The sequence below is a fragment of the Portunus trituberculatus genome, chromosome 21 (genome assembly GCF_017591435.1).
Source record: "Portunus trituberculatus isolate SZX2019 chromosome 21, ASM1759143v1, whole genome shotgun sequence".
Classification (NCBI taxonomy): domain Eukaryota; kingdom Metazoa; phylum Arthropoda; class Malacostraca; order Decapoda; family Portunidae; genus Portunus; species Portunus trituberculatus.
In genome coordinates, this window is record NC_059275.1 from 848,408 (window position 1) to 872,794 (window position 24,387).

At 40.9% G+C, this 24,387-nt stretch overlaps 1 protein-coding gene across 1 annotated transcript in view; it reads left to right on the plus strand.

Moving 5' to 3' along the window:
* The window catches only part of LOC123506849 (WD repeat-containing protein 75-like), a 210,289-nt gene that overhangs the window by 14,440 nt on the left and 171,462 nt on the right, over positions 1-24,387 (plus strand). The window contains 1 exon segment of the mRNA XM_045259203.1: positions 14,709-14,810. Coding sequence (XP_045115138.1) covers positions 14,709-14,810 — 102 coding nt within the window.

The window sequence follows — 24,387 nt, forward strand, 5'->3', positions numbered from 1 at the left end:
AGACCCAAAAGTATGGCAGAACTGTTAAATAGTAAATTTCATGAGGTCTTTACTAAGGAATCCAAATTTGTAAGACCACAGGGTAATAGAGAGACTGTCCATATGAAAGAGATTAAAGTAACCAAGCTTGAAATAAAAAAAGTTGATGACGGAATTAGATGAGAAGGCAATGGGACCGGATGAAGTCTCAGGCAGAATACTGAAAGAATGTAGGAAGAACTAGCAAGTCCTATATACATCATAAAATGCTCAATAGAAAATGGAACAGTGCCAGTACAATGGAAAAGAGCTGAGGTGGTTCCCATATATAAGAGTGGAAGGAAGGAAGAACCTTTAAATTACAGACCGGTATCACTAACTAGTGTAATATGCAAGATGTGTGAAAAGTAATAAAGAAACAATGGATTGAGTTTCTTGAAGACAACAAATTATTATCAAATAGCCAATTTGGTTTTAGAAAAGGTCGGTCATGTGTAACAAATTTATTGAGTTTCTACTCTAGAATAGTTGATAAAGTACAAGAGAGAGAGGGATGGATTGACTGTATTTATTTAGATTTAAAAAGGCTTTGATAAAGTGCCACATGAAAGATTACTATGGAAGTTAGAGGAGAAGGGTGGCTTAAAAGGAAGCACATTGAGATGGATGAAAAATTACTTGAGGGGGAGAGAAATAAGGACGATAGTTAAAGATATGAAGTCCAAGTGGAGAACAGTAGACAGCGGAGTGCCACAGGGGTCAGTATTGGCACCAATACTTTTTCTTGTATATATAAATGACATGCCAGAGGAGTGAACAGCTACATAAATCTGTTTGTGGACGATGCAAAACTGTGCAGAGTCATTAAACAAAAGAGGATTGTGAAATACTACAGGAAGACTTAAACAAGATCTGGAAATGGAGTAAAATAGGGGAGATGGAATTCAATGTGGACAAAAGCCATGTCATGGAAATGGGAAAAAGTGAAAGACGACCAGTGGGAATCTATAAGATGGGAGATGGAGTAGAACTAGAAAAAGTAAAAAAGAAAAGGACTTGGGAGTGACAGTGGAAGAAAACAATCAACCGGTAAGCCATATTGATAGAATTTTCAGAGAGACGTATAATTTGCTGAGGAATATTGGATTAGCATTTCACTATATGGACAAAGAAATAATGAAGAAATTGATAAGTACTAAAATAAGACCTAGATTGGAATATGCAGGAGTTGTGTGGACACCCCATAAAAAGAAACATAAGGAAATTGGAGAGACTACAAAAAATGGCTACAAGAATGGTTCCAGAATTTAAAGGGATGACATATGAGGAGAGACTAAAAGCAATGGATCTACCAACCTTGGAACAGAGAAGAGAGAGAGGGGATCTCATACAAGTTTATAAATTGATTAATGGAATGGATCAAGTGGATAATGAGAAACTGATCCTGAGAGAAGAATATGACATTCGAAGAACAAGATCGCATAGTAAGAAAATGAGGAAGGGAAGATGTCTGAGAGATGTTTAAAAAATATAGTTTCTTGCAAAGATGTGTTGAGACTTGGAACAGTTTGAGTGAGGAAGTGGTGTCAGCAAAGAGTGTACATAGTTTTAAAGAGAAATTGGATAAGTGTAGATATGGAGACGGGGCCACATGAGCATAAAGCCCAAGCCCTGTAAAACTACAACTAGGTAAATACACACAATGTACAAGATAGTCAGTAGCATTGAAAAGATTAACAAGGAAGACCTGGTTCTGATGACAGAAGATAGTAAGACAAGAGGTCATGTTAAGAAGATCAGGATGAGCCAGTGTATTAAGGATATTGGAAAATACAGTTTTCCATACAGAATGGTGAAGAAGTGGAATGCATTGAATAATGAAGTTGTTACAACACATAATGTGCATAATTTTAAGGAAGATTTGATAAATAGAGACATGGAAACAGGACACTATGAACCCCACTCAAACCCTATACAATACAACCACAGTAAAACCTCAGCTCACGACCATAATTCATTCCTAAATCCTGTTCGTTACCCGATTTGTTCGTCTCCTGAATCAATTTTTCCCATAAGAATGTATTGAAATACCATTAATCCGTTCCAGACCCCCCCAAAAAATCATACTTTTGTCCATAAAACCCATTCAAATAGACCTTTAATGTATGCATGACATAAACGAAATAATTATAGAAAGCCTAAATTGTTTTACTTACCTAAATGCTATCAAAATGATAATAAAATGAATAAAAAAGAAAAGGTTATTTACTTGAGAGACTGGACGTTGATGGCATGATGGAATGGAGGAGAGGAGGATGGGGAGGAAGACAGACAAGATCCGAGAAGACAGTCATGAGAGAGGACTTTAGATGTGCGCAGCGTGCCAGAGGTACACAACAGCTTTGTAGCGTCACAAGTCAGTGCTGCTATGTGGGGCCCTGTTATAGTGAACATCGGCATGGGAAACGTGGAAAGATTGCCAGTCTTCGTCTCTGTCTTGGAAGACCCTTGCCTGCTGGGGATTGACTTCCTCACACATGTAGGAGCAAGTTTGGACTTCCAAGAAGGGAAGTTAAAGGCACGTGGCCAGGAAGTTCCTTTGATCCTTGGAGGTGATGCTCAGTGTGAGAGGAGCGGGCAGTAGGGCGGTGTTCCTTGCCAGGCGAGCGAGGAAACAGCTGCGATGGATTTGCCACAATCTGTAGTACCTGGACATGGCCAGGATGATGATGACAGCAATGCTGAGAGCCACCAGAGCAATGAGGATAACGCCGAGGAAGCTACAGTAGAGCGCGCCGGTAACATCACCATGCCCAGGAAAAACAGGAGAAAATTGTGGTGGCACGGAGATTATGTTATGTAATATTTTTCGTATGTTCCTGTTTCTATTTTCTTTTGTGCTTATATTTTGTTTTGTTGTTGTGTGATAGCCAGGTTAGCTATCACAAAAACCACGTTCGTCCCCCGAAATATCATTCGTCCCTTGGGTCGATATATTGACAATTTTTTTTGTCGTCTCCCAAATTGTTCGCCCTTAGAGACGTTCATCAAGTGAGGTTTTACTGTAGGTAAATACAGGCACCATCTGAGTTACAATGTAGATCAGTTATGATCAACCAGCCGTAAGTCGTAAATCAGATATATGCATGCACTCAAAATATATGTATGTTGATTTTAAGATCTATCTTTCTCATCCATTTTAAGTGTGAGATACTGTATAAGTACAATAACATTTATCTTTGTATACAGCATTGTTTTCAGTTGTTTAGTTGATAATACATTAATATGATAGGTTAAAGAAAGAAAAGACTTTTACGCTGTTGGGTGGTGTGGAAATAAAGTCTAAATTTTAATATAATAATCGCTCGCATATCCAAATCATAGCAGCCAAGGCCCTGGCGGATACTCAAAATATCTGTATATGCGGAATTTCCTCTCCCAACCCCTTATAAATTGAGAAAAAACATGTACATAACCCAAATGGGTCAGAAAACAATGAATGAAAGCACATTAAATGATTGTGTATACTATAATTACTTCCTGGAGAATGATCAAATGATAACATGTAAGATACCTGCTTCTTTAGAAAATGTAAGGGTTGGGAAGGTGCCATCAGCAGCGTCATGGCAATCTGCTGTTTCACTGCTGAACTGGACATTACCTGAGTCATTATTAGTGTATTGAAGTGATATAATGATAGTGATGTATTTATTGTTCGTCTGGTGCAGCTTTCTACCTTTGTCTCAACATAATTTTTTGTAACAGTGTTATTGTGAGAGCTATGTCATGTAAAGTTGTGATGATGAAGGCAGTAAGAAATAAAAAGTGTTTGAAAAGATCATAACAGTCTTATGATATAGAGAGATGGTGGAGAAGCCTAGCAGTGAGGCATGGGGTGAGGCGAGCATCTTGGAGGGGGATAACATGCATGACAGATGGGAGAGAGGAGGCCAGAATTGAAAGTCCAGCGGTCTCACAACGATACATTTGTTTGTGTGTTTCTAGTTGTCTTCTCTTCTAGATGTTTCTCATTCTAATTCTTGTCAACTTATACCTGTCAGGCAAAAATTAGAGAGCTAAATGACACACCTCCTTACTTGACTCCTGGCCAAGTACTGTGTAGGGCGTGAGTCAGGCTATGACACAATCACAGAAGACATTTAAAAATGGCTTCCTGATGGAAAGGTTATTTAATTATAATAAACTCATAAACAACAGAGCAGCTCATCTTGGCCATTTGATACTTGGAAGTTCTGCCTTGGAGCATCTCACAGAGAAATGTAAACAAACAACTCAACCACTTTTCACTGCTAGGCTGGAACAATACATATATATATATATATATATATATATATATATATATATATATATATATATATATATATATATATATATATATATATATATATATATATATATATATATATATATATATATATATATATATATATATATATATATACATACAGGCAACCCCCATTTAACGAAGGGGTTACGTTCCTAAAAAAACACTTTGTTAAGCGAAACTTCGTTAAGCGAACCGATTATAACAAGTTTAACCTCTGATTTGAACTTCCATTGAGATTAAGCAAAGCAAGAGTGCATCATAGTACAGTAAAAGGTTTAATGAAAGTAAAATTTATGAAGTTAAACATTTAGGTAGTTTGATTTAAGTCATTATAATGTACACTAATGTATGTATGTACGTAACTTTATAATGTTGATGATCTTAACTTTATGAAGGAAGGAAGAGTGAAACGGGAAAGACACTAACCGACAACCTGTGGAATGTAAACAAAGTGCGCATCATTGTACTGCATACAAAACTTATGCACCACATTTCCACAAGGCTTTCCATTTTATCCATTGTAGAGTCACAAGTTCAGGTGGTTCTTTTAGCTTGCAAGGAAGATACGGTCTCACCAGCCTCCTTAATATAGTCTGCTGACTTGAAAATAGACACAGTATAATATGGAGTCAAGATGGTGGCCAGCATTGCTATAGTTTTCTGGCCTCTCTCGTGTCTGAATAATTTCCAGCTTCACTTGGAGAGTAAGAGACTTCCTGGTCTTCTTACGAACACTAGGCCACATTGCAGGGCGTTTTGGTGGTAAGTTGAGTTAGGGAAGACAAGCTGCTGCTGACGCTGTTATGTTTTGACTGGGGAGTGAGTGTTGCGCATGTTGTCCACGAGAGGCTTGATCTTGATCTTGATCTTTATTCTACAGGTGTCCCAGGATTTTTTCTGTCCCAGCAGCTCCTGGTGTATTCAAAATCCTGTCAGCTTGCATGATATGGTAGGGGCTTTCAAATTTGGAAAAAAATTTCATGGATAAAACTTTGTTAAAGCGAGTTTGGTGTTAGTTAAACGAGCAGATGGTAGTAAAATGAAACCTTCGTTGTAGCGAAATTTTGTTGTGTGAACCTTTGTTAAACGAGGGTTGCCTGTATATATATGTATGTATATATATATATATATATATATATATATATATATATATATATATATATATATATATATATATATACAGGCAACCCCCGTTTAACGAAGGTTCACACAACGAAATTTCGCTATAACGAAGGTTTCATTTTAATACCATCTGCTTTTTTTCCAAATTTGAAAGCCCCACTGTATCATGCAAGCTGACAGGCTTTTGAATACATCAGGAGCTGCTGGTACTAAGGCCTGCCTCAGGAGAAATCCTGAGACACCTATAGAATAAAGATCAAGATCAAGCCTCTCGTGGACAACACAGGCTCTGCCGATACAAAGGGCTGACTCAGAAGAAATTCTGTGTCACCTGTAGCATCAAGATCAAGATCAAGATCACACGCACCACTCACTACCCAGTCAAAACATAACAGCGTCACCAGCAGCTCGTCTTCCTTAGTTCAACTTACCATCAAAACACCCTGCAATGTGGCCTAATGTTCCTAAGAAGACCAGGAAGTGTCTTACTCTTGAAGTGAAACTGGGTATTATTCACAGACAAGAGAGAGGCCAGAAAACTAATAACATCGCTTCCCACCATGGCTTGACTCCATCTACTGTCTACTATTTTCAAGTCAAGATACTCTATTAACCCCTTCCTTACCGCAAGACTGTTTTGTGTACGTGCGTACCACACGCAAAAGCGACCTCGTGGTACCGCAAGATGCCGCAGTGGTACGTGCATACCACACCAATACATTTCCGTGTATAACCGTGGCCTGAGTGCGTATTTTGCCTTTTTCATGCTCCACGTGATTCACTATTAACAAACAAACACTGGAGGCGTTATTTTTAGCCACCCCAGCGTAACAAAACCACCCCCCCCACTAGCCAATCAATATCGGAGTTAATTTTTCATGCATAAACTATAAAGCCAATCACTATTCTTTGACATATATTATTCCCACAGTCCCCCCAAGAACATCAGTTCTCTAGTATCAGCCGTGGTGAAACTGTTCTATTGCCTCTAGTTAGAGATAATGGCGCCTGCTTAGCAGCGATGAGGATTATCATAATTATGAGACAGATAGTGAGGATATACTGGAAGACTCTCCAGATGAATATGATTCAGACTATGATCCTGAAAAGAAATAGGAGAGAGTGATAGTGACAGCAGTGTTGAAACCCTCTCGGCAAGTGAGGGGGAGCAGCCTAGTTATGACTGCCTCAGGGCCACCCTCACCAGGTGCAGAGTGTGTGGTGCTGAATTTATGATTAGTGCACAATTTATGATTATGTTTATGTTTTCTTTTATTAATAAAATGACAAAAATATGTTTAGAAAAAAGTACATAACACTGAGTTAGAAAGAAATATAATGTGTAGATCTGGCCGTGAGGCACGTGCACACCACTCTGCGTATAGAGGGAACGCTTTGTTTATATCGGGGGGTGGCTGCGGTAAGGAAGGGGTTAAGAAGGCTAGTGAGACCTCATCTTCCTTGCAAGCTAAAAGAACCACCAGAACTTATGACTCTACAATGGATAAAATGGAAAGCCTTGTGGAAATGTGGTACATAAGTTTTATATGCAGTACCATGATGCGCACTTTGTTTACATTCCACAGGTTGCCGGTTAGTGTATTTCCCGTTTCACTCTCCCTCCCTTCATAATGTTAAGATCATCAACATTATAAAGTTACGTACATACATACATTAGTGTACATTATAATGACTTAAATTAAACTACCTAAATGTTTAACTTTATAATTTTTACTTTTATTAAACCTTTTACTGTACTATGATGCACTCTCACTTTGCTTACTCTCAATGGAAGTTCAAATCAGGGGTTATACTTGTTATAATCGGTTCGCTTAACGAAGTTTTGCTTAACTAAGTGTTTTTAGGAAAGTAACCCTTCGTTAAACGGGGTTGTATATATATATATATATATATATATATATATATATATATATATATATATATATATATATATATATATATATATATATATATATATATATATATATATATATATATATATATATATATATATATATATATATATATGGGTGGGTGTAAAGAAACTCAGGAGAGCAGGAACACTTTATTTCTCTTACGTTTACCCATAGACTTCTTCAGAGATTCTCTCTGAAGAAGCCCTATGGGCAATCGTAAAAGAAATAAAGTGCTCCTGCTCTCCCTGAATTTCTTTACACCACCCACCCACCAATCTGTTCTACAATATTACAATATATATATATATGTATATATATATATATATATATATATATATATATATATATATATATATATATATATATATATATATATATATACACAGTAAGCCCCTGCAATTGGCGAATCACAGATTGGCGAAATTCACTTTTGGCGGTAGGGTGGCCACGGACCACCGACTGCACGCTTGGCGACTTGAATTCAAACTTGGTGGCCCCACAGCGAACCATGTGGCTTCCCGGTGACGTCAGACCTCTCTGTAAACATATCAGAATGCAGTGTGAGAGTTCCCTTCAGCCATTTTGTTTGTGCTACCCTCTGTTCTGCTAGCGTGGGAAGGAATTCTGGACATTTGCCGCCAACATTGCCTCAACCATCGAAACAGGTGGTACCGGTGGGGGTAAGGACAATGGTAGTGGCGGCAAGGATGAAAGTGGGTGAGGGAAACGGGTAGAAAAACGGGAGTTACAGCCTTTATATCGTGTCTTATATACTTTATTTTTTTGTTTATTGGTCTGTTTTGTACATGTGTTCTAGTATGTGAAGGCAAAAGTTTTTATTTCAGCTCGAAAGATGGTATTTTAGGGGTCAAAAGAGGGACTTTGCCAATGACCAAAGACTGATTGAGGCATTTTTTAAGCTATTTATATGGTATAAAGAACTCGTACTTGCCGAAATTCGCATTTGGCGGTAGTTTCGGCAGACTAATTTATTTGCCAAGTGCAGTAAAAGTCCTGAAATCCGGAAGTCATTGGGGTTCAGGGATTCCGGATTCTAGGACTTTCCAGATTGTAAGATAGTAAGGCTGAAAGTAAGATTAAAATCTTGAGGGTACTATGTAAACCCCACTAAACTAACCCCAACTTGCTATATCTTTGTAGTACTGTCATAACATCTTACAGGGATTGCTACTACCACCAGTCCACTGTGTACTTCCTCACCACACCACACAAGATTTACGTAGGCTTTTTTTTTTCTTGAAGATTTGCCAGACTGTGGGGGGAGTAGCATGGGCCTTTCCAGCCATTATGACAGACCGTATGTGATGATTGCTCTTTTCCTACTTGTCAACTTGTATTTGTGTAGATGATTTCACTATTTTACTTAGGCTATTCCACCATCCACATATGCTGAGAAGTTTGAGTGATTGTACTGTACTGTACCCCACATAATATGTATACAGTCCACAATACATATGTCACACTTTATAAAATAATTTTAAGTATAATACAAAACACATTTCATAACATAAAACATTTACTGATGTCTGATAAAGGGAAACAAAAAGAAAGGAAGGCCTCCACCATCATACGCTAGCCAATCACGTCACTGGCGTTGAGCGTACACCAGCTGGACCACCCACGCAGATAACAGGACTCCGTAACACACACACGCGCACGCACGCACGCACATCACTTACAGAAACATAAAACACCACTTATAATACCTCCAAATATTAATCTCTTACGAGTTTGTGTTAAACTCAATGTCGGTGATGACATGTTCGGTTTCAGCTATTATTATTATATATTTATTACTATTATTTCTTATTTTTTTGCATATTTAACTCAGCCTTTCAAATTTTCCGGATTATAAGGATTTCCGGATTATAAGGTTCCGGATTTAAGGACTTTTACTGTATATATATATACAGTAAAGTCTCGGGTTACATCGGTCTCGAGTTACGTCAAACTCGTAGTTACGTCAGTCCACTATAAGGTAATTTAAGATTAAAAAAATTGAAAATTTATAAATTGTAAAGTGCGGGATTTATTGTTATTGTTGGTGGTTGCCCGCCACACCGCCCGCCTCACGCTTGAATATAATTACACCCTGCCTCAGTTCCACCACACCATCGCCCCTGGCAAGAGCGTTATCCTACTTCTGCGTTTACTGACTCAAGTTCTTAGTATCTTGCTCAATGGCACCAAAGAGAAAACTTCTTAGTGACAGCAGTGATGCTAAGAAAAGGAAAACCATTATGCTGCAAGAAAAAGAGGACATAATTAAAAGACATGAGAAGGGGAGGCAGCAGCTGTGTGTGAGGGAGGGAAGAAGAAAAGGGGAAGCCCGTTACCATGACAACGGGGAGGTTGACGACCTTGAGGGCTCGCACACCCATCACAACAATAACAACTCCGAAGCCTTCGCCTGGGCCACACGACACTTGCAGCTGACTTGCACCGTCTGCGCCTGTCTGCTGATCCCTATTGCCCTTTCCTATTGCATTTCCTGCCCCGCTGCCCACGCTTCTACTCCCACCGCACTACACTATGCTCCCAGCTGTCTGTCCTGTGGGCGTCAGAACATTCGACTTGCCCACCCTCCTGGCGGCCTCAGGCGTCCACCCCTCTCGGCAACCTACAGTCCTTCGCGTTCGTGGCCCTAATCAACAACAACAACAAGCTTGTGTTTCATATTCCTGCATAGTTGTAAATAATATAACAATATAACCTTTAACTTACCTGAATGACCATAAACAATGATTGATTGAAAACTCGATAATGTGCTTTGAAATGTACGGAAACTCGAGTTACGTACAAAATCGACTTACGTCATGTTTCAGGAACGTAACTCTGACATAAACCGAGACCTTACTGTGTATATAATATATATATATATATATATATATATATATATATATATATATATATATATATATATATATATATATATATATATATATATATATATATATATATATATACAGTAAAGTCCTGGGTTACGTTGGTCTCGAGTTACGTCAAACTCATAGTTACGTCAGTCCACTATAAGGCAATTTAAGATTAAAAAAATTGAAAATTTATAAATCGTAAAGTGCGGATTTATTGTTATTGTTGGTGGTTGCCTGCCACACCGACCGCCTCACGCTTTAATACAATAACACCCTGCCTCAGTTCCACCACACCATCGCCCCTGGCAAGAGTGTTATCCTACTTCTGCGTTTACTGACTCAAGTTCTTAGTATCTTGCTCAATGGCACCAAAGAGAAAACTTCTAGTGACAGCAGTGATGCTAAGAAAAGGAAAACCATTATGCTACAAGAAAAGAGGACATAATTAAAAGACATGAGAAGGAGGCAGCAGCTGTGTGTGAGGGAGGAAGAAGAAATGGGAAGCCCGTTACCATGACAACGGGGAGGTTGACGACCTTGAGGGCTTGCACACCCATCACAACAATAACAACTCCGGAGCCTTTGCCTGGGCCACACGACACTCGCAGCTGACTTGCACCGTCTGTGCCTGTCTGCTGATCCCTATTGCCCTTTCCTATTGCATTTCCTGCCCTGCTGCCCACGCTTCTACTCCCACCGCACTGCACTACGCTCCCAGCTGTCCGCCCTGGGCGTCACAACATTCGACTTGCCCACCCTCCTGGCGGCCTCAGGCGTTCACCCCTCTCGGCGACAATAATAATAATAATAATAATAATAAACGGTTTATTAGTTAGGCAATGTAAAAAAATACACTGAAAATGTACAGGGGGGGGGGACATTACCACAATGAAGTAAAAATGCTTAACCTAACTATGGATAAACTAACCTAGAAATTCACTTATTTATTTAAAGCTTGCACAATAGTGGGCACCGCGCTAAGTCGGTACCGATCCGTGCGCGGTGCTCTCAAAGGCGCCACGCGATTATGGTGTCGGGTGGCGCGAGCAGGGGGAGGCACGTCGGGTGGTAGCAGGTGGCGGAGACGTGGATGACGCAGCAGTCCTTCCCCAAATTTTTCCAAGGCTTCCTGGTGTCTTGTGGCCAGCCTCGGCAGACTCAGGCAGGTCAGGGCGTCCTCGTAGGACCTGTAGGCAGGCCCAAGGATGACCCTGAACGCCTCCTCTGAACCCTCTCCAGCTGTTGTCGTTGTGTGAGGTTCAGGGAGGAGGACCACGCTGGGGCGGCGTACATGAGCTTAGGGAGTATAAAGGTGAGGTACACTCCCCTCAGCTCATCTGCCGGTGCTCCCAGGGACCTGAGTCGGCGCAGTAAATAGATTTTATATGAGGCTGACCTGATGATGTTGGAAACATGCTGCTTCCATGTTAACTGATCATCCACCAAGACACCTAGAAGCTTGGTGCTGCGGACCACCTGGAGGGAGTGAGGGCCCACAGAAAGCTGGGGAGGGGGGACTGCTGCTGTGGAGGTACAAATGTGCATCACCACGGTCTTGGTGTGGTTGATGGTCATTTTGTTGTCCTCCGTCCACGTCTGTAGTTGGTTTAGAGTGGACTGCAGTGCTGAGAAGTCTGGGTTGGTGTTGTTGACGGGTACGCCCACGGTGCAGTCGTCCACATACTTCCAGCGGTGGGGGGTGTGGACAAGAGCATCGTTGATAAGGATGAGGAAACACAGTGGACCCATCTTGGTCCCCTGAGGGACCCCGCATGTGAGCTGTTGGAAAGAGGAGACAGAGCCCTGATAACGAACGGCCTGACGCCTTCCCGTGAGGAAGTCTGCCAGCCACGCTATCAGGTAGGGAGAGAGACCCAGAGTGATGGCTTTATTTATCACAACAGTGTGATCAACAAGATCAAAGGCCTTTCTGAAGTCCACAAAAGCAATAGCTAGAGAAGTGTTGCGTTTGTCCAGGTGGCTGTGGACGAATTCCAGGAAGCTGACAAGGTAGTGAGATGTGGAGGTGGATTTAATATTGCCAAATTGTTGTGTGTCAATAGAGTTACAAATTTTGTTATAGGCCCAGTCGAACACAAAATCTTCACAGATAAGGCTGGGTATAGGGGTGATGGCGACTGGTCTTAGATCATTCAGTGACTGTGGATTAGAAATTTTGGGGAGGGGGGTGACGTAAGATGTCTTCCAGTCATCGGGGCAGGAATGTTGAGAAAGGGAGGCATTGATGATAGAGCAAAGGGGTGTGGCAAGTTCTGGGGCAAATTCTCTGTAAATTTTGATGGGGAGGTCAGTGGGAGTGGTGGATCTGTTTAGTTTAAATTTAAGAAGCTTCCTGTAAACATCAACCTCCTGGACAAGGGGTGGAGGGGAGGAGGCAGGGAGGTAGGCTGGGAGAGTAGTGGAGTGAAGGGGAGGGAGTGTCTGACAGATCGCAGCGAAGTGACCGTTAATCTCTTCGGCCGCTGTCAGGTGAAAGGTGTGAAACACAGGGGAAAGAAGAGGCTTGCTTTTGTAAACCACACAAAGACTTAATCTTGTCGTACCACTGTCTGTTGTTAGTAAGCTTGAGATGGTGAATTTTGTCTGGGTAGTAGCTTGCCTTGGCTTTTTTAATTTCCCTGATAACTCTGTTCCTTAAACTCCTGTACTGGTCAGGGCTAGAGTGGAAAGCCCTGTCACGCTGACGAAGGAGTCGTTTGATGCAGGGCGTCATCCAAGGGGCATCAGATGGGTCCACTGTGATGTCCTTGGTGGGAAAGTAGTGGTGGAACGCTTCCGTTGTGGTAGTGAAGTAGTTCCGCCATTTTGTGTGGACGTCTTCCACCTCCAGTACCTCGGTCCACGGGTGATGTGTTAGCCACTGCCCAAATTCCCTCATGGCGGAGTCAGGCATGGGCCTGTGGGATCTGGTGACAGTTGACCTGGGAACCGAGGTGGTGGGGGTGGGTGTCCACAGGATGGAGAGGTGGGTGCTGCGTCCCATGGGGGGGAGTGGCTTGGGAGGCGAGTACTGCTGGCTCAGGTCTGTCATGATAAGGTCGAGGGTGGACTGGTGGTGGGTGGGGAAGTCCACGACCTGGGTGAGGTGTAGCTGGTGCAGGATTTCACTGATATCCAAGCGGTTGAAGTCCCCACAGATTACCAGCTTGGCAGCAGGAAATCTCACCCGTAGAGCATCAGCAGTCTCGATGATGTGATCAGTGAGCAACCGTGCAGTGGCGGCCCGTGGAGGGTGGTAGACAACACACACAATGATGGAGGCTGTGTTGCAGGGGTGGCAGGGGGGGGTAACCCTCACCCACAGGGCCTCCAATCCGGCGGGGACGTCGACGTGTAGGTGTGAGGGGCTGAGGTCAGAGCGGCAAAACAGGGCCACTCCTCCCCCCCTGCGTTGATTCTTGAGGTGGTGGAACAGCTGGAAATCTTGAATCATACACAACCTCAGTAAATAATATAACAATGTAACCTTTAACTTACCTGAATGACCATAAACAATGGTTGAAAACCTGATAATATGCTTTGAAATATACGGAAACTCGAGTTACGTACAAAATCGACTTACATCATGTTTCAGGAACGTAACTCTGACGTAAAGCGAGACCTTACTGTATGTATATATATATATATATATATATATATATATATATATATATATATATATATATATATATATAAACACACACACACACACACACACACACAAATATATTTACATCTACTTATGAAGATGCTATTCCGGATAGTGGTGATCCGGATACGCTGGCGATTGCTATATTGGCATACCATACCATGAAAAGTAACATCCAGGAAGCAGAGAGAGAGAGAGAGAGAGAGAGAGAGAGAGAGAGAGAGAGAGAGAGAGAGAGAGAGAGAGGAGGGTAGGGAGGCAGTGAGAGACAGATGGGCAAGGAGGAAAAAAAAGGAGTTGGAGGAGTCATAGCAACCTCTGGCAGAAACATGGCAACACTGTAAACAGATGCGGTCAGGTACCTGACCCCACCCTAACCTTTAATTTAGGATGGTACTACTATATCCGCGACGGTATCTAGTCAACAAGTGAAGTGGTAGGATGCTGTGAGTGTGAGTCTGTGAGATGCTGTGCTGCCGTAACTGTCGTACACGATGCTGGGCGCCGCCACAACTATCTTAGGTGCACTGCGCTGCCAAACATACATTACAGCAAACTCATAATAGGCATCTGCTGATCTGCTGGACATGGTCGTAAGTATGGGTGGTCGTATCTCGCATACGTTGTAAATCGAATAGTGATTGTACACACGCACTATTCAGACACATATCTATTCACTTAATCTAAACATGCCATGGTGTACTTTGCTTGATTTATGTCCTTCTGAGTGTATAGGGTTGCTTTGTGTGGTAGTAGAATGGTAACCTTGATGTGTGTGTCTGACAGTCCTTTGCTTGCAGGTAGTGGGAGTCCAGAGGGCATCATTGAAGGAGGATGAGTTTGTGTCATGTGATGAGGAAGGGACAATGTGCTTCTGGTCCATCCAATCAACAGAGGCACAGGTGAGTTTTTGCTTGGGCTTTGTGGTGATGGTGCTAGTGTTAGGAAGGTTTCAGGATATGGACGTGAAACTTTCATGTCCTTTGTTGTTGTTATGAATCTTAGGACTGCATTCAGAAACACTGCTTTTTTACCGCAATTATTTTCCAAAACCCACACAGATGTGATTAGTTGTGTTCTCAAGACTGCTTCTACTCTTAATCCTTAATTGAAGGTGATCATTCACGTAAGTGAGCACTGTCCCATTTTGAGACACAGTTATTGTTCATGTGAGCAGGATTTTCCATCCTCTAATTTCAATTCATTAACAGAGGCTAAATGATTGAGTAGGTATTTGACAACAATTCCCAATGCAGTCAGTGTTATCTGGCAGCCCCCTAGACACATTAGGAAGAAAGACCTTATCAGTTGATAGGCTATTTATTAAGTTTATTTTGACCATATATTATTATTTGAGATTCTCTGAATATTGATTCTATTAAATAGACATGCTGGTAAACGTGATTGGTGAAGGTTTGCTAGCCTGATTGGAGGTTTGATAAATCACTCACAACATGGCTTTATGAAGGGAAAGTCGTGCCTTAATTTTTTTTTTTTTTTTTTAATGTAGGAGAGAGAGCTAGCCAAGGGCAAAGTAATATTAAAAAAGAAAAAGGCCCACTTGGGTGCTGGTTCTTTATAAAAAAGAAAAGCGTTAGCCAAAACTAGGGAGCAAATGTCTTGATACCTCCCTCTTAAAAGAAGACAATTCATAGGAGGGCAGCAATACAGAAGCAGTAGGGAGTTTCATAGTTTACCAGAGAAAGGTATGAATGATTAAGATTATTTTTTAACTCTTGCATTAGAAGGTTGGACAGAATAGGGATGAGAGGAAGAAGAAAGCCTTGTGCAGCAAGGCCTCAGGAGGATGGGAGGCATGCAGTTAGCAAGATCAGTAGAACAGTTAGCATGAAAATAGCGATAAAAGATAGAAAGAGATGCAACTTATCGGCAGTAAGAAAGAAGCTGAAGACAGTCAGTCAGAAGAGGGGAGTTGATGAGACGAAAAGCTTTTGATTCCACTTTATTTAATAAAACAGTGTGGGTGGAACCACCCCCAAAAGCATATGAAGAGTACTCAATACAGGAATGGATAAGGGCCTTGTACAGAGTAAGCAGTTGGAGGGGTGAGAAAAACTGGCAGAGATGCCAGTTCTTCTAGTAATATTTATGAGGTAGCAGATAATAGTGATAATTATGACATTCTATACTTAGATTTCATTAAAGCTTTTGGCAAGGTACCTCACCAGAGGCTTTAGAGAAAGGTTAGAGGACATGGGATAGAGGGTAGAATATTGGGCTGGATTGAAGTATTGTTAGTCGATAGGCGACAGAGAGTAGTAATTAATGGATCTAATTCAGAATGAGGTCAGGTGATTAGTGGGGTACCACAGGGTTCACTTTTAGAGTTATTCTTATTTTTGATATACATTAATGACTTGGATAGTGGAATTAGCAGTGATATTAGTAAATTTACAGACGAGACGAGACAGGTAGATTAATTAGGCCAGATTCGGATGCCATTGCCTTGCAGGCAGATTTGGATAGGATGAAAGAATGGACAGATAAATGGCAAATGCAATTCAATATTAGCAAGTGCAGGGTACTGAGTGTAGGTAGAGATAATTCACACAATAGGTACACGATAAATAACAAGGCACTAGGAAGTTCAAAAGTATGAAAAAAATTTGGAAGTCATGGTCAGCTCCAATCTCAGCCAAAGTGAGAGAGAGAGAGAGAGAGAGAGAGAGAGAGAGAGAGAGAGAGAGAGAGAGAGAGAGAGAGAGAGCGCACATGAATGTAAGCAGTCCAGTGGTATTATTCAACCTAGAGAATCACAGCATGTACCAGTTATGTAATTATTTCACAAAAGATCTGTTTCTTCTCTTATGGGCAATGAACACATTGATTTTGTCTGTCAATGACTAAAAATTAAATTAATGCTGTTTTGAGATGAAAACATAGTTTAAAAACTTTTTTTATTAATAAGAATGTAAAAAATACAGGCAACCCCCGCTTAATGAAAGGGTTACATTCCTGAAAAAATGTTTGTTGTGAGAATTTTTGTTAAGCGAACCAATTATAACAATTTTGACCCCTAACAACTTTCATTGAGTAAACAAAGCAAGAGTGCATCATAGTACACTTACCGCAGAAGAAATTGACGCACCGTCTGAAATCCGTCATCAGAGAAGTATTGTTAGCATTTTTTTCATTTAAGGGTGAATAAAACACATTTCTTCCTGTTATGAACAACCACTAGTATTTTGTCATGTTGCCCTTTACCTTTCAGAACAGCACTTACACGTTTAGGCATACTGTCAGACAATTTTGAAAATACTGAGGATCCACATCAGCCCAGAGCATGCGAATCTTTTCTACCAGGGAGTCAACACTAGACACTGGAAGCTTACCAAGTTTTCTTTTCATTTCATTCCACACATTTCCAATCGGATTTAAATCTGGGCTGTGTCCTAGCCACGAAATCAGCTGCACTCGGTTGTCAGTTAGCCACTTTTTCACTGCCTTTGCTCTGTGGCATGGCGCACCGTCCTGTAGGAAGTGGCCGTTCTCGTGTGTGGTGTAAAATGGCACCATGTAGTTTTCCAGAACATTCACATACAGTGCAGTGTTCATGTTCACATTTTTGTCTAAAAAGTACAAGCCCCCACTTCCCTTCTCACCATTGAAACACGCCCACACCATCACACCTGCAGGGAATTTCACTGCCTTCACTGTGTAGTGACTGTCGAACCGATCTGCACCAAGTGGACGACGCACCAATTTCTGTCTGTGAGAGATGGTTTTGAAGGCACTCTCGTCACTGAACACCACCCTGCGCCAATCTTCTGATGTCCAGTGTTAATACCTTTTACAGAAATCAAGTCTCTGCTTCATTTTCTCAGTAAGGAGAGGTTTGCGATCAGCGCAATGACATGGCAACGAGGTGTTTCTGCTGATGATCCTGTATCGTTCGCACTGACACCTCTCCCAACACATCGGCATGTGCTTCCTTCAGTTCCTTGGCAGTGATGAAAGGGTCTTTTTTCACTTCACACTCCAGCAGCTTGTCAGTCCTTGGGTGTATCTTCCTCTTCCTGCCTGTCCCTTTCTTCCTTTCCGGCACTGCGCCTGTCCCCAGCACAGCAGCAGCTTTCTTGATGCGACGGACAGCAAACTCTGATCTTCTTAATTTTCTTCCAATTTCCGGTTGCTTAATCCTTCGCCAACAAAAGCCATAACCATGCTCTTCTCCTGCATGTCCAGCTTGGTAGGTCCCATTTTAAGTGTAATGGAAGATGCCAGCAGTAAAACAATGAGCAGCTTGTGTTACAAGCGTAGGAGGGGAGCGCGAATGTCACCTCACCCTCCCACTAAGCCGGGGTGACGGTTACTAGTCACTCGCAATTTAAATATATTACACTTGCAAGGAAGCGGAGAGTTGCCAGGTGGGTATTATTTGTCAAATAAATTTTGTATAGAATTGGCATGCCGAAATAAAACCGTGACGCTTCGGGATTTGTTGGGTGCGTCGATATCTTCTGCGCTAACTGTACAGTAAAAGGTTTAATGAAAGTAAAAATTATGAAGTTAAAAATTTAAGCAGTTTAATTTAAGACTAAGTCAATATACTGTACACTAGTGTATGTATGTAAGTAACTTTATAATGTTGATGATCTTAAATTTATGAAGGGAGGAAGAATGAAGTGGGAAAAACACTAGCTGGCAACCTGTGGAATGTAAACAAAAGGCACATCATTGCACTGCATACAAAACTTATGTACCACATTTCCAGAAGGCTTTTCATTTTATCCATTGTAGAGTCATAAGTTCTGGTGGTTCTTTTAGCTTGCAAGGAAGATGAGGTCTCACTAGCCTTCTTAACCCCTTCCTTACCGCAGCCACCCCCCGATATAAACAAAGCGTTCCCCTCCTATACCGCAGCCCCCCCTGCCCGTGTGCGCACGTGCCTTCCTTGTCTTCTTAGCAATGCTAGGCGACATTGCAGGGCTGGTTGCAGGGCGTTTTGGTGGCATGTTGAGCGTGAGATGACGATCTGGTGCTGGACCCTGTTTTTGTTTTGAACTAAGAGTGGGGAAGGGTAGGGGAGTGAGTGGTGTGTGTTTTGTCCATGACAGGCGCTGGTGTATTCAAAAGCCTGTCAGCTTGCGTGATACGGCAGGGCTTTCAAACTTGCTAAAGATTACCTGGATAAAATTTTGTTAAAGCGAGTTTGGTGTTCGTTATACGAGCAGATGATAGTAAAAGGAAACGTTCGTTGTAGTGAAATTTCGTTGTGTGAATGTTCGTTAAACTGGGGTTGCCTGTGTATATATATATATATATATATATATATATATATATATATATATATATATATATATATATATATAGATAGATAGATAGATAGATAGATAGATATAGATATGTACTTACATAGAAGTGGAGACCAGTGAGAGCCTTGTGAGATGTGGAGGGGTTTGGCCATTCTCTTTAATTAAACGGATCAGAAATTAAATGTCAATGACATCACAATAATTGTTCCCTTAAACATGGCACTAAAGCAAACATTGCAGCCCTTTAAAGGGTAGTCATTTAGATGCCCCATATTTGCTCCTTGCAGCTCTCCTGTTGCCTTCTTGTAGAAACTAGAAGAAGGCAACTGAAATGAAGAAGCATGACATTAATTAGTGCCTTATTTATCTCAAAACACCATTATATATACACCATAACCTTCATTATAAGTAAATTAAATGCAGGTATTCATAGAAAACATCACTATTAATTCATGGTACATTATATGCCTTTGTCACCATAAAATAAGTCATCATACGTATCATTATTTTATATAGCAGACAAAAAGTCCCGCAAGAGACTTAAACAGTTTCAGGGAGGCTGGGCAGGGAGTCTCGCACGGGCTACACCCTTATTGAGGGAGGGGGTGGCGTAGTGGATAAGGTGGTGAGCATGGGAATGGGCAGATGTCCACATGTAGGTTCGAATCCTACCACATGCCACTTTGAAACTATGCCCCTTTGTCAAATGGTTTCAAGTTACCTATATGTCACCATGATACCCATGTTCTAGGTGGTTACACCAAAGATGCACTTGGGTGGTGATATGAGCTCATATATGGGTACCTCTATAAATAAAATTGCCTGCACCACTATGGGCAGAAGCTTAATGGAGCTTCCCACATATACTCTTCAAGTATGCCTACAGGTGCTATAGGCCTTAATGTTAAAAAAAAAAAAAAAAAAATCATGTTTCACTCATTTGTTTTCAAATTTCACGGTTGACACCCATATCACATCAGAACACAAATATCTGGCTCATGGCCAATCCATTGCGTTTGGTGTCTGGAGAGACATTGCTCGTTTCTAGCCATGCTGCCCACACTCCCATATGAGCTAGAGAGAGATATGATTAGCCGAGTATAGCTGAGGAGTGTTCTCATTGGCTGAAACTTACCTACACTACCTATGTTACCAAAGTATTGCACCACGTGAGCCCAAACTTGTTGCACGGGGACACTTGCCAGCTGAAAGGTTAATTCCAAGAAATGCTATGTAATGGAAATGGGCAAAAGTAATACAAAACCTACATGGGAATACAAAAAGGGAGATGAGATTATAACATGAAGGAGAGAGAGAAAAACTTCAGTGATTATACAAGACACCTTGACTCCAGATAGATACATAAATGGGTTATTTGCTTCAATATAAAGACATTGACAAATATCAGAATGGTCGTTCAATTACATGGATAAGAGTATGTTAATCTCTTGCTTGTTTAAAGTTTTTAATCTATCTTCAATAAAAAGATTCTCACACATCCGTCACTTCACAATCTTCTGTCTGATCACCAGTATGGCGTCCATCAAGGCTGCTCTACTGGTGATCTGGCTTTCCTTACTAAGTCTTGGTCATCCTCTTTTAGAGATATCAGTGAAACTTGTATTTTTATGTTATATCAACATAAACATGATGTCATATAATGATATAAACTGCAAGTAAATATCAACGTATTTTTACGTTGCATCAATGTAAGAATTACATAATATAAAGATATAAACTACTACTTAGTATCAATGTTGTATTTTTACATTGTATCAAATTAATAATGATATAATGAAGTAAGAGTTCTGCTACTGAATACCAATCCCATCATCTGTCACTTCATAATATTCCATCTGATTGTCAGTATAGCTTCCATCAAGGCCACTCTACTGATGATCATCTGGCTTTCCATACTGGGCCTTGGTCATCCTCTTTTAGAGATTTCAGTGAAACTTCTGCTGTTCCATTAGGTATATCAAAAGCTTTTGAGAAAGTCTGGCACAAAGCTTTGATTCCAAACTTGCCCTCCTACGGTTTCTCTCCTCTGCAACTTTACCTCAAGTTTCCTTTCTAACCGTTCTATTGAAGCTTTGGTAGATGGCCACTGTTCTAAATTTGATAACTGGTGTTCTGCCATTGATAATAGATTTAGGAGAAGAACAGTGGCCGTCTACCACGGCTGAAATAGAATGGTCTGAAAGGAAATGAGAAAGTTGCAGAGAAGGACTGAAACTTTAGGAGGGCAGTTTTGAAATCAAAGCTTTATGCCAGACTTTGTCAAAAGCTTCTGATATGTCTAATGCGACAACAAAAGTTTCACCTTAATCTCTAAAAGGTGATGACCAAGACTCAATAAGGAACTCCAGAAGGTCACCAGTAGAGCTACCTTGATGGAAGCCACACTGGTGATCAGATAGAAGATTATGAAGTGATGCATGTTTAAGAATCTTCCTATTGAGGTTAAATTAAAAAACTTTAGACAAGCAAAAGATTAAAGCTGTAGAATAGTAGTTTGGGCGATTAGAACGGTCACCCTTTTAACCCTTAACGTACGGTGACTGTTTTGGGATGATTGTAGCATCGCATGTGGATCGTTCTGGGAATCTTGATTTTTCTGCGCTAAATGTTTGAATCTCTCCTCCTCACTATTGTTCCTGGGGCAAGTGGAGGTATCTGGCATCTTTTCTCGCTTGTCTCCTCAAGCCTTGAGACATATGTTCCCTCACAATAGGTCATCTTTTCCCATTTCGAGGCGACATCCGGCAACCCCCGTGACCTGGAGGGAGGAAACAGTACTCCAAGTGATGTTATGTCAGTGTTACTCAGTAATGACATTGAGGATAGTGATGAAAATGAAGACTGATTTTTTATTGAGACAGAAGAAAGTGAAGACTCCAGTAGTGATTCTGATGGTGATCTTGGAGACAGAGACCAACCCTCACAGCGACGTTTATAAGCCTCTTCACGTACTCCCGACGAGCAATGCACTGGTGTGTGTCACCCATGGTTGCCTCTACAGGACTGTGCTTGTCGGCCAAGTCATGTGAATCCCATTACTAATTAGAGTTACCAGATTCCAATTATTATAGAAATCCACAATACTTGTAATATGTGGTTTCTTTTTCTTTTCCTGTTTTGCATATAATTTCATATACAGTAATACTTCGAGATACGATCACCCCAACATATGATGAAAAACTTCATATAATTTTCACTTTGAAATATGACAATATTTTTAAGATATGAATAGCCATCGGTAGGTGGCGCAGTGATCGCTCGGCTACCCGCGTCCACCCAAACATTCATCCCGCGATGTGTATCGTTGTTCATCCTTTGTCTGTGCTCCTCGGCAGTGTGTATTTTTTTCTTAAGTTTTGTGAACTCATGGATCCCAAAAGTTAAAGTTTGGCAAGAAACACACAAAATACCCTGTATTCGCATACTGATTACACTTAGAAATTCAATAAATGAGTGAGTACAAATGGTGTCCTGCCCACAAGCAACTCTTTCTCTTTGCAATGCAAAAAACTAGAAGTCTCTAGTTGTCATGGTTACCATAAATATCATAGGTTGAATGAGGTAGTATCATTAGTTTACGTGGCCTTGCGTCCGATCGGTTTCAGCGGCCTTGGCTAGAGCGAGAGAAAATGGGCCCCCTTGTATCCTCTCTCTCTCTCTCTCTCTCTCTCTCTCTCTCTCTCTCTCTCTCTCTCTCTCTCTCTCTCTCTCTCTCTCTCTCTTCTGTTCTGATACAACTCTCATTCAAAAGTTGTCTCCCCGTAATATGGCGAGAGACCTGAGGTATAGAAGTAAGGCGCGCGGGAGAGGTGGCGGAATCAGACACAGTGAAATCACTGTCGCTCCTACCATTCATCATTGTTGACACAGTGACGTATAGCATATGTTTACTTCTGATGAGTGTTTCCAGCTCACAAACAAAGAAAACAGGAAGAGAATAACCAAAATATAGCCGTAATAAGCCTAAATGTCTATCGGCGTGCCCTGAGTCTTGCGTGATGAACATCTATCGATGTGTCCCGAGTTTTATGGGTTAAGTTATTATTTTGGGCAATATAGTAAATTTATATCATGCATATGATAAACATTGTATTTATCTTATATTAAATCTATATTTTGTTAGTATTTAAAGCATGTTATTTTTAGGGGGGGCGATAAATTTGTATTACAAGAACGAATTAATTCTATTTCCATTAATTTCTATGGAAAAAATTTATTTGATATACAGGCAACCCTCACTTAACGAAGGTTCACTCAACGAAATTTTGCTATAACGAACATTTCCTTTTACTACCATCTGCTTGTTTAACAAACACCAAACTTGTTTTAACGAAATTTTATCCAGGTAATTTTTTCAAAGTTTGAAAGCCATGTTGTATCATGCAAGCCGACAGGCTTTTAAATGGCCCAGCGCCTCTTCTGGACAAAATGCGCACCACTCATTCCCCCTGTTCAAAACAATAACAGTGTCAGCAACAGCTCGTCTTCCCTCGCTCAACATGCTACCAAAAAGCCTTGCAATGTCGCCTAGCGTTGCTAAAAAGACCAGGAAGTCTCTTACTCTCGAAGTGAAGTTGGATATTATTCACAGACACCATCTTGACTCCATCTACAGTCTTTACTATTTTCAAGTCAGCAGACTCTATTAAGAAGGCTGGTGAGACCGTATCTTCCTTGCAAGCTACAAGGACCACCTGAACTCATGACTACAATGGATAAAATGGAAAGCCTTGTGGAAATGTGGTACATAAGTTTTGTATGTGATACAATGATGCGCCCTTTGTTTACATTCCACAGGTTGCCGGTTAGTGTCTTTCCCATTTCACTCTCTCTCCCTTCATAACCTTAAGATCATCATTATAAAATTACGTACATACCTACATTAGTGTACACTATAATGACTTAAATTAAACTGCCTAAATGTTTAACTTCGTAATTTTTACTTTCTCTGTACTATGATGCACTCTCGTTTTGTTTACTCTCAATGGAAATTCAAGTCAGGGGTTAAACTTGTTATAATCGGTTTGCTTAACGAAGGTTTTTAGGAACATAACCCGTTCGTTAAGCGGGGGTTGACTGTATGATTTTTTTTATATATGACGATTGTCACGGAACGAATTAAAATCATATGTCGAGGTACCACTGTATCTGAGTTCGCATTTTCTTGACATGAAAGTGTAAA